The sequence below is a fragment of the Phaethon lepturus genome, unplaced genomic scaffold, assembly GCF_000687285.1.
Source record: "Phaethon lepturus isolate BGI_N335 unplaced genomic scaffold, ASM68728v1 scaffold8460, whole genome shotgun sequence".
NCBI classification, from domain to species: domain Eukaryota; kingdom Metazoa; phylum Chordata; class Aves; order Phaethontiformes; family Phaethontidae; genus Phaethon; species Phaethon lepturus.
The window spans coordinates 35418-46899 of NW_010512595.1; the positions used below are offsets into that span (position 1 = coordinate 35418).

Consider the following 11482-nt stretch of genomic DNA (forward strand, 5'->3'; position numbering starts at 1 on the left):
CTGTGAACCCTACGTGTCTGGTTGTGATTATCCTGCTTTTCATAAGTATCATTTTGGCTTTTAAGGTAAGTGCACTACTGTGTGTAAAGTCTACTTCTGGTCATGGGTGGAATGTCCCTTGCTGGGAGGTCTGGCTTTAAAAAAGATCTAGGGAGCTACAGACCGGGCAGCTTAACAGTTATACAAAGCAAAGTGATAGACATTATGGGAAAAAAGCAGAAAATCTCATATAGGCCACAACTGGGAAGCAAGATGTTCATAGGAGAGCTCATGACACATAAATCCTTTGAAGGAGCAGGACAAGGGAGAGCCTGCTGACACAGACTCCTTGGTTTTTCCAAAAGATATTTGGCTGAGTCTGTCATCAAAGGCTTTAAAAAACACCTTGAGATGCATAGGGCCAAGAGAAAATGTCATCTCACAGACTGTAGCTAGGAAATAGAGGATAAGGATAAATTATCATCCTTACAACAGTGAGACCCATCCAAGAGTATGTGTGGCTAATATAATACTCATTCTAGCAACATATTATCGTGAAAATGAGTCACAAAAATATGACTCACACAGAAACACATGCTAAATTCCAGTTAGCATTTTCATTTGAGTTTCTTGTGTTTCCAGAAGACCTGCTATGCAGATTTATGGAATCTGCTCCATGAAAACAAAGCTGGACACTATCAGATGCATCACACTTTATCACTGATAGACTTAACAGATGGTACCGCGTTTATATACTGAAACTGCAAAGGTACTGTGCATAAAAATATGCTTGAGCTCCTTCTCCCTCTGGAGATTGACTAGAAAGAGGGAGAGAAACCAAAACATTGTAACCTAGGAAAAGCTACAGTAGGAAAAGCTGCATTCAGCTGGTGGGAAGCATGAAACAGAATCATATAATTCCTCAGAAACATTTGGCATCATGACACTTTTGTTTTGGGTGAAGCTGCATGCAAAGGAAAACACTATTGTGCAGAAATCAAGATACAGCAGCATTAGATGGTGGTTTTGTGCTTTACGGTCACAGGATTGTGAGAAGGGAAGTGGGGGACAAGAGAGGGTAGTAAGAAAGCGAGCCAGCTAACCACACACAAGCATTTGTCTTTTTAGTCCTTAGGATTTACTTGGATCCGAAGCAGCTAATGGATATTTCAGGTGCTTTCACACAGAATCTTTTTCAGAGTAGACCAAAGTGTGTTATTCCATTTACTGTGTTTGTCTAGAAACTGAACCACAGTTACACACCATGAAACATAGGTGCTTCCTATCTAGCTGAGGAAGGACATCCAGCAGCACAAATGTATTTATATACATGTACACAGGACTTCAAATGGCATATAGCCAACACAGTGGCTTTCGAATTGTACCCTCCTCTGCAGCTGGTTTGGGGAATGGGGCCTTGGTTTCCTCTGGCCGGCCCCAGCTGCTGAGGCAGGACAGCTGAGACTTCAACCTCCCTGCCATGGGCAAAGCCCTCGGGCCCAAAAGAGCTGGGCTCAGGTGAGCACAAACTCCAGCAGAATAAACCCTTCCCCCAAGCTGCCCTGAGCACTCTGCAGCTACAGAGTATGGCCTCTTCTTCTCTTCATTTTTGGACTTTCTTTTTCTGGAAAGTAGGTAGGAAGAGGCCGTTGCCAGCTGGACAGCTGAAAGGTATTCCAGCTCAGTGAGACAGACTGATCTTCACTAACCTGAATATTAACCCATAATATGCCCATCATCTTTGTGTATGAGGTGGTGAGCCTGGGAATGAGACCACTCTCCATGTCCTGGTGTCCTCAGCAGATGGGAAAGGGTGATGCAGTAGGAAGTTTTATGACCCTGAGAGAAGTTTTATCACCCTGAGAGATTTCATGTCTCAGCCCAGGGGATGCCTCTTAGCAGGGCTAACCCTCACCTGCAGCATATCTTCCTGGCGTCTGCTACCTTCCCACAGGGGTGACGGAGCAGCAGTTGGAACCATGAACACATCCACAACAGCCATGCTCTGATTCCCGGTCCCAGGAATGGCCAGCATGGAGCCACGAGGTTGCCACCTGCTCCATGAAAGCCTGGGGCAGGTCCCAGCACTGGTCTTGTTGGTGGCAGGGTACTTACAGAACTTACTTACCCCTCCCTAAAGCAGGGGTCATTTGCTTTACATTGCATACCCTAGTATGTGTAACTGTGAGCCAACAGATGATGTCCTCGCCTGTATAAGATGCCTTTTAAAGTGTTGCAGGCCAGTGGTTTCATTTGACATCATTAATTCTTTTAAATCACAGCATTTTTTTGCAGTTATAAGGAGTGATTATTGTACAGCCTTTTTATATCCAGAAGATACACATTCTAGTGTGCTGAGAAGATGGATTTAAGTGCAGATTTCGTCAGCACAGCAACCCATTATTTCTCTTCCTGTAGCACTGATGTGTGAAATACACGTGGCTAACTGGTCTGCCATTAGCATCCCTCTGAAATCTTCATATACATTTCAGTTTGTGTAGAAACCTTTATCTCCTTTTTACCAGTTATTGAAGACCAACCCAGCTCTGTAAATAGAAAATTCAAAGCAGCTGGAGAATAAAACAGGACTTGGTGCAGAAGGCTCCCAACCCGCAGGCGCTCTGTCGGGTCTGCGGCGTTCACCCTGCGCTCGCTGCCAGTGAGGGAGCTGCCCAGAGGGCTGCTGTGACCCAGATCGGCACAGACTTTTCCTTGCTGCATTACAAGAAATGGCAGGATACAGCAACCTCTAATTTCCACAAACATGCCGGTCAGCCAGCTGGTCGGACACGTGTCTGACGAGCAGAAGTCGTGCGGTACCTTACCGTTGTTTTGCAGCTTAACAAGTGCGGATGCAATAGCAACAGCGAGAAGCAGGGTTATAAAGTTTTGTGGGTTTCAGTTCCTTACGGGCTAAAATCATTTATCACCAGTCATATGGGAAGACTGAAAGCTGGTAGAAGTAGGCACGGTGCCTGTTTCCACACTCGGCCCTTCTTGTGCACCCGCCCTTTCACGTGGTGGCTGTTGGGGCTGCCCCCCATCTGTCCGGCATCTGTCCGCAGCCGGGGCTGTGGTCTGCATGAATACCACTAAGGGTGCATGAGGCTGAAGTGACTTAATGCCTTTTACGTAGGGCCCATTCCAAATGTGAACGTGGGTCTCCTGAGAGAAAAATTGATGTATTTATATACCCCGTGTCCAGCCACACATTTTAGAGCAGTATTTGAAGCCTCAGCCAAGTTTTTCAGGGGAAAAATTGGTAACTGAATCAGCAATCCCATTTAATGGTGCAGCAGCATCAGTAGAAAACAGTGATTAGGAACAAGTTTAAAGAAGTTACAGGTTGAGGAAAACAAGTTTCCATGACTTACGACTCACAGGCCAGCAGCACGTGTCCAAAGCTCTTGGACAAGGACATGCTCCGAGCTGCCGCCACTCTTGCCCATATGTGGGTCAGTGTGTCGGGGCCAATTACCTGGTGTGTGCTGGCTGATGGCCTCTTTAATTCAAGGGCTGGAACAGACCTCACCCACTGAGAAACTGCCTGTGCATGCAGGAGCAGGGCTGATTAGAGCTAGGGCTCAGAGCTGGAAGAGCTGTAGGCGTTCATTGTGGGGTTAAATGTGTTTTATTCACCACATGCAATGGAACGGGAGCATTCAAAAATAAATCTCCCACTAGCTTTTCCCAGATAAGGATGTATTATCTGAAACAGGGCTTCCCTCGGTTTGAATTTTGACAGGAGTACAGAAATTGGTTTGCAAATAGATAGGCTTCATGTAAAGGGTTTCTTATAAAGATGGATTGTGTCCCACAGAAGTGTACTGTGTTCAGTCTCTGTTGTGTACTAGCTCTTATGCTTTTCTCAGCGGGTGGTATCTGAGCATTGAAAGCTACTGAACTACTTATTAATATTTATAATTAACAATGGCATTTTACTTAATTCTGGAAAAGTTACAGTTCTCCATATATATGCCTTTACTCCACTTGTTTCAGTAGCCTGAGGCAGGTTTGCACAGCCCACAGCACGGGCTGTAGAGCCAGTCTAACCTTCCCTTGGGACTCGGCTCACTCCAGAAGCCTTTTGCTCTCCCCATTTGATGGTCAAAGTCTGCTACACCTCCAAGTCATCCAGGGTCTATAAGATGCCGTAAAGAAGCAGCAGCAAACTTACTGGATTTCAGCCAGCTTGGCCCTGGTGGAAAAAAACCTCTTCCTGATCTGTAAGCAAGCCATCAGTGAGTCATGTGGCATCCTGAAAAACACAGCCCCAGCTCTGGAGAGGGAGCATAGGGCAGCTCAGAAGGATAAGGGGCTTTTGGAAGGTCATCAGTGCAAGTGAGTCACAAAAATATGACTCAGAGTGAGACACACATGCAAACCCAATCAGCGCTGGCAGTTTAGTTTGCAGGCACTAGGTTTGTGAACGAATTGCTATGCAGAACCTACTAAGTAAAAATGTAAGTCAGGCGCTATCAAAACACATTGTTCTCCTCATCACTGTCCTGTGTGACTACAAGCGAAGCAGAAAGCTCCAGAGGGAACTGCTTAGCCCCACTAGCCTTGTCCCTGGCATGCTGAGGATCTGAATCCTGCTCCTCCATGTGTGTTATTGCCTCCTGTCTTCCTTCCCGTCACTTTGCTCATCTCTACTGGCCAAACTGGAGTCTTTCCTGCTGGTGAAGGAGATGATGGATGTGAGCACTTCGCCCAACCAGTTAAAAAAAAGTGGAGACAGCTAGTTGTTTGCCAGGCAGCAGCCCTACCCAGGGCCAAGTGAGCTCCAAGAACAAAACCAGTGAAGTTTATGATCCTGTGATAGGATTATTGCTGCAATAACAGGTTTTTTGCTTCATACTGACAAAAATTGAAGTATTTGTAGTAATGGTTAAAAGGTCAGAAATAATTTCAGATTTCAATAAAAACTTTTACACTGGCAATTTTCTGTAGTCAGGCAAGAATAGCAAGACTCCAGGCCATTCCAGTCATATGGAAAACATTGATGTAACATCAGATTAAGTGAAACAGAGTATTGAAACAATGCAGGTGATATACAGGATCATCGTATAGTCATTGGCCAGGCTTTCACTCACAGGACAGGAAGGGTTTCCTGTAATTTTCTTGATGATTCTTCAATCCCCAGCATGCTTGTGCTCTTTTTACTGGGATTTGTTTCCACTTTCTAATACTACTAGCCCCCAGTCGACGATATTTAAACATCCTCACGATGGAGGAATCCAAAAATTGTTTTTGTTTACTTTTTGCTGCTGTCCCTTGAGACATTCTGCATTTGCAGGGCCTTCTCTTTTTTGTCGTAGTCTAACTTGTACCTTCATTTTATATTGTAAAACTTACCCCTGCTGGTATGCAGTATCCCATGCACAGTAACAAGGTGTCTGACTGGACTCTGTATTTCTAGAGAGGTGTAAGAAAGCAAGCCAGCTATGTGACCTGCTCATTTAAGTAAAATGGAGGTTATATACACAAAACGGTGTTACTTTAGCTATATTCATGCCCAAAGAAGCAGTTTCTTTTCAAAACAATTAGTCTACATTAAGTATGCTGTAATATTAAATATCTGGAATAGTAAACTTAATTCAGATAGGTCTAGATTGCAGTATGTCTGCCTAGATGGAGCGGCTCATACTGCAACACAAGTATCCATAATCACAGAACCTTAATAATCACAGAATAGTTTGGATTGGAAGGGACCTTTAAAGGTCATCTAGTCCACCCCCCTGTCATGGGCAGGGACATCTTTCACTAGATCACGTTGCTGAAAGCCCCATCCAACCCAACCTTGAACACTTCCAGTGATGAGGCATCCACAATTTCCCTGGGCAACCTGTTCCAGTGTCTCACCATCACCATTGTAAAAAGTTTCTTCCTTATGTCCAATCTAAATCCATCCTCTTTCAGTTTAAAACTGTTGCCCCTTGTCCTGTCACTGCAGGCCTTGGTAAAAAGTCTCTCTTCATCCTCCGTTTATTGAAAGGCTACAGTAAGGTCTCCCCAGAGCCTTCTCTTCTCAAGACTGAACAACCCCGACTCTATGAGGAATGGTGTTGGATTACTCACAGAGCCCCTACACAAACTGACAGTCACTGCAGCCAGCAAAGTGACTGTCCCGTGCTTCTATCAGACTTATATGTTTATTTATATAAGAATATAAATGCTCTAACAGAAAAATGTATATGGTTTATTTTCTGCACAGAATAATAGTTCTCTTTTCTTTGCAGGGTTACTTGATAAGCTGTGTGTGGAACTGTTACCGATACATTAATGGCAGAAACAACTCTGATGTGTTGGTGTACATTACCACCAATGACACTGCGGTAAGGATGTTAGATCGCAAACAGTTGTCTAATATTATGAATTTAATAGCATTATTTTATATTAATTTCTGGCTCTTTAGTTAACCATCTTAATTCCTTTGAGAGTCCTCGTCTGTTTGTTATGTTTAGACTTGCAATTCAACAGACTGGTGTGCTGTGCTTACAAATCACATCTGTTGCTAAAATACTGGTTTTATTTTATGCATATAAAGAATCTGTGTCAAGCATAAACTACAACTTACCTCGTGGCCCCAGGAATGACCCCCAGCACTGAGCTCTGCAGCTGTGGTGATCTGGACAGTGTGGGGACTGATTAGGACCCAGGGATGCCATGGTCTACACTTGCTGTGAAAGGTGGATTCAGCTATAGAAATGATGATTTAGGACTCTCAACATCTGGTGTAGTGCTTTACACACTCGCAGAGAGGAGCTAAAAGGCAACAAAAGTTCAGTGACTCATCTCTCAGCACATAGTGGGTTTTGTATAGTACAGAGGCAAGAATGAAACAAAGGTCGACATGAAGGAAATGAATAAACAGATTTTAACCTCAAAGAATGGAAGGTGTCAGTTCACTTTATAGTAGTTTAGTGCTGACATGCATATGTCAGCTAAGCAATGTCTTGCTTGTTGCAGAAGGCACTGAAGGAATACAAGAAGAAAGAGTCCCTGGAAAGAGCCAGTTCTGTTTGCAGCAGTATCTCCGTGGAGCTGCTCGGTTCCACCCAAACTCCACACCGAGGGCACTGTGCCAAATCAGTCCCCGGAGTGACTCCACTGGCTTATGTAACGAGGGTCTTTACATCACTTACATAACAGAATGAGAGCAGCATGAACTTGGTCCTTTGGATCATGTGGGTAAAATTTCAGGATTGCCTTCCTCAGGTTTTCCTAATCGCGGGTGGTCTCTACATGCTGAGGTATTAGACCATTGACTTTAAACCGTTGGAATGAGTGATTCCCGTGCTGCCGCAGGGACTGGAAAACTACTACTACTTTTACATGAAAGTTGTAACTCCTGCATAGTTATTTGTCTTCAATACCTGGAGCTTTAAGAAAAACATAAGAAGTTTTATGGGCTATAATCAGAGCTGGCAGCCAGGATATTTAAGTATAAAAATGTGGGTTTATTGACAGCTAAGAAGTATTATTACTTTCTTCACTGGAATCTACTTTGAGTAAAACCAGTTTTATGTGAAATAATTTTGATAGCTCTTTTGTTCAGCCTGTAGGTGGTTGTAACTCAGCTTCAGACATTGGTAACTACAACCCACAGAACTGGCAGGGTCAGTGGTGGGATTATCTGGGAAACAAAACTTACCAAGGCTGTTTGAAAGCTGCGCTGAACCCACCTGCTCCACTGGTGCCTTTACAAAGAAGACTTTTGTGTTCAGAGGTGCCTGGTTACCAAAACTCCCCTTGGTACTTTTGCATTTAGTAATTACCAACGTGCTGTGAGCTGCCTTCTCATCTTTAAAGCATTTGCAAGTGTTTCTTTGAGGAAAGGAAGCCCTTTTATTCCATTTACAGATGGCATATTCTTGCACTGAGTTGAATTTAACTTTGCTTATCTTGATCTTACAAGACAGCTACAGCAGAGGCAGGTTTTGAGAAAGGCTGTGCGTTCTTAGTGACTGCCCTGACCATTCTTCTGAGAATGACTCTTCTTTCCCCAGTATTTGCATCTCCTTAATTTGAATATGGTCAGCATCTCTTGCTTTCAGGCATGATGCATTTGTTATTCTTTCTTTCTAAGTAAGTTAAATGAGATGATGTTAGATCAGGTTCTATAGAAAGAGCCATTTGATAATTTATCAGTTAACTATCTTTTTCACCAAAAAATCCTTGTTCAGAGGTACAGAAAGGCTTAGAAGCAACGGTGCTGGGGAAGAGTTTCTCAGGCCCAGCCAGAAGAGGAGGAGGAAAGAGAGTCACTAATAGCCTAGGTTTTTTAATCATTTACTTGGGATGGAGACAAGCTTCATTCAAACCCATGTCTGACTGCTGCTCTTCAGTCAGGATGAGTTCCTTCAGCCGCAGGTGACACACGCAGTCTCCATCCTTCCCTGAGAAGCTCCATGGACACCCGCCAGTGCAGGGCACTCAGCTGACATGCTCCTGAGCAGTGCCTTCCTTTCTCCTGCTCATTGCTGAGCTTCAGCCAGAAACAACAGAATTTGTAGGGTTAAATTCTCATCATTCGCCACTGTGATTCAGAAGATTGTTATTCCTTCCCATCACCTCCCCAAATCACAGACTCAAAAAGATATCTTTTTTCTATTTTCACATTTAGAGACATCAGCAAAAATCCCTATTCACATGACTTTAAAAAAGTAATCTCAACACAACTGGATCGAAATGGTTAGAAATGGTTTCAAAATGAAGTGTGGAAGAATAGGGCTTTGAAAGTTGAGTGCTGAGGGTCTTTAGAGTTTAGGACTCTTGAAGAAACTTCATGAAATTTTGAAATGCTGTGATAGGTCACTGTTGTCTGTTGAATTATATAATATTCCCCCAACACTCAAGTGTACTTTCATATTAAAATTATGTTTTTTCATTCTTTTTGATCCTGGAAAACTTCTTTCTGCAGGGCTTCTTCACCCCAACATACTTTTAAATTATAAACTACAAGTTTCTTTAAAAAATGTGGGTCAGTCTCTGCCCTCTGCTATGAAAGAAATGTGTCATTTTTAGAATCAAACTTGCTAAATGAATTCCAGCAGAGTTGCAGGTCATATCTGTAGGGCATATTCTCATCTTCAGGGATTTATTTTTTTATATATACACTTATCATCAGCATTAGCTGAAAGAATACCAATCTGTGTAAATGGAAGTGAAAATCTAAGCTTAAATATAGGACTGGACATAATACCTACATTGTAGAGTCACAAGTTTTAAATATATCCCAGTACTTCCAAAATCTAGAGGTCAGATCCCAGCTGCTACCTGCTAATATCCCTTGTACTGCATGGTAGTTAATGCATCTCATCTATACTCTACACACAGGATTTTTTTAAAAAGTTATTAGGTTTGCAAGTGCTAGACACTATATTATGAAAAACATTTAGTATGGAGTTTAGATATGGGCTAGAGTATGGATTAGTTTACTGCCAAACTTAAAAGATCTGGTTTATGTATTGGGATGATTAGAAATTCAAAATCTTTCTGCAGTTAGTTACATAAATATTTTCAATGAAGCTAAGAAAGCTATTACTACAAACATTTTATGACTGTGTCTTACAATTTTTTGGGAGAGCTGTCTTCAAAAAAAATCTTAAAAATGAAACATATGCCTTTTTTCTATTATAATTTGCACTCAGAGGAAAAAAGAAATCTCTGCCGTCAGTAATAAATCATTAGCAAATTCATCCTTGGATTCAAAATTCTATATACCTGCAGGATTTGTACTGAAAATGGAAAAAGAATGGGCAAACCCCTGTCCTCTAGTAACTCTAATTAGAGACAATTAAATAGCCATAAAGAATTGCATTCATGTTATGATTAATTGACAGCTGCTGTGTGCCATTTTTTTAAGGGAGACCTATGTCTATTGTAAGAGAAGACATGTCAGCTGCAATAATTATTCTTACCTCTGGTCTATGAGTGTATTGTCAAATTCTTGGGTGTTCTGTTGACAGATAAATGCAAATATACTTATACCTCATACCTTCACAAAGATCATTATTTTCCTTCTTCTAACTTTTGAACTAGAAGTTCCCTGTTTTACCTGCTCAAAACCCCTGAAAAATATATCTAAGAGTACCAATTTAAGTGGAAACATGGCATTAATGACTGAGCTTTTCTCCAGAAAAGCAATAAAATCCTTACTAGCTGGGATGCTGTGGCACAAGAGATAGGAAGGATCCAGAGTTAACTCGCTGGCAGCTGTGAACCTTTCTGAGATGTTTGGATTTTTTTAGGAAAGAAGGAAACTTCTTTAATCTACAGTGCTAGGATTTGGTTCAAAAGAGTAAGAAACTGTGATTGTATATGATCGGTTCTCCAGTCCAGAAAGCTGTTCTGAAAATAATAACCAGATTATCTTTTGTTTTACTGCAGTTCTTAATTTACCACTGGCAAGGTGCATAAGCACACTTGCCACATCCAGATTTGATTAGGAGAATAAGCACAGCCATGCGGGCCTGCTTCTTCCTCCTTGTTCCTTGACTCTCTGCGTTCAGGAAGTCCTTGGTGGGTCTCACAATTAGTTTCTCCCATTTCTATCTAGGGCAAGACCATCACGATTCTGTATATTCATGTTCAGAATGTACCAGTCTCAACAGCAGTATCCATCCATCTGTCATCTTCTTGGCTGGTCGCATGGTGCAAATCTACTGATACACCCTTACAAGAGACGAGCTTTCGTGTTTTCTGCCCTCACACAGGACTGCTCTGCCAACTCAGCAACACTTTATTTTTAAAAATAGTCAGCTGTCTCTCTGCCTTCCTACTAACTGTCTGATTTTCATACCACTAAGAGCCATGAGAACAACTTACATTTGGACTGATCTGGGGGGGAAATTCCCAGCACAGAAATTGCCAGTTAGTTCCCCCTGGTCAAACTGGTTCTTATAAATAATGCTGATATATCTGAACTGTAACTAACCTGATAGCTACACTTATCAGCTACCAGATAATCTGATTTTTGTCACTCAGTGTAAGTGGTTTAAGCCATCCTTTTTGTAAGTGTGCCGTCTGGAACAAACGAACGTCCTCCCCACTGCAGGCTGTGAACGGGATATTCCCACTGCCCCTGTGTGGTGGGGTGACCCAGGCTGGACACCAGGTGCCCACCAAAGCCGCTCTGTCACCCCCCTCCTCAGCGGGACAGGGGAGAGAAAGTATAACGAAAGGCTCGTGGGTCGCGATAAGGACAGAGATCAGTCACCAGTTACCCTCACGGGCAAAACAGACTTAACTTGGGGAAATCAATTTAATTTATTATCAATCAAATCAGAGTAGGGTAATGAGAAATAAAAACTAAACCTTAAAACACCTTCCCCCTACCCCTCTCTTCTTCCCAGGCTCAGCTTCACTCCCGATTTCTCTCCCTCCTCCCCACCAGCGGCGCAGGGGAATGGGGGTTGGTTGTGGTCAGTTCATCACATGTTGTCTCTGCCGCTCCTTCCTCCTCAGGGGGAGGACTCCTCACACTCTGCCCTGCTCC

General features: G+C 42.7%; 1 protein-coding gene across 1 annotated transcript in view; it reads left to right on the forward strand.

Annotated features, from left to right (window-relative positions):
* LAPTM4B (lysosomal protein transmembrane 4 beta) overlaps positions 1-11482 on the forward strand; it is a 47734-nt gene that overhangs the window by 21292 nt on the left and 14960 nt on the right. Inside the window, exons 6-7 of the mRNA XM_010287515.1 lie at positions 1-65; positions 6222-6317. The exon at positions 1-65 is cut by the window's left edge and continues 49 nt beyond it. Coding sequence (XP_010285817.1) covers positions 1-65; positions 6222-6317 — 161 coding nt within the window. The remainder of the gene's footprint in view (positions 66-6221; positions 6318-11482) is intronic.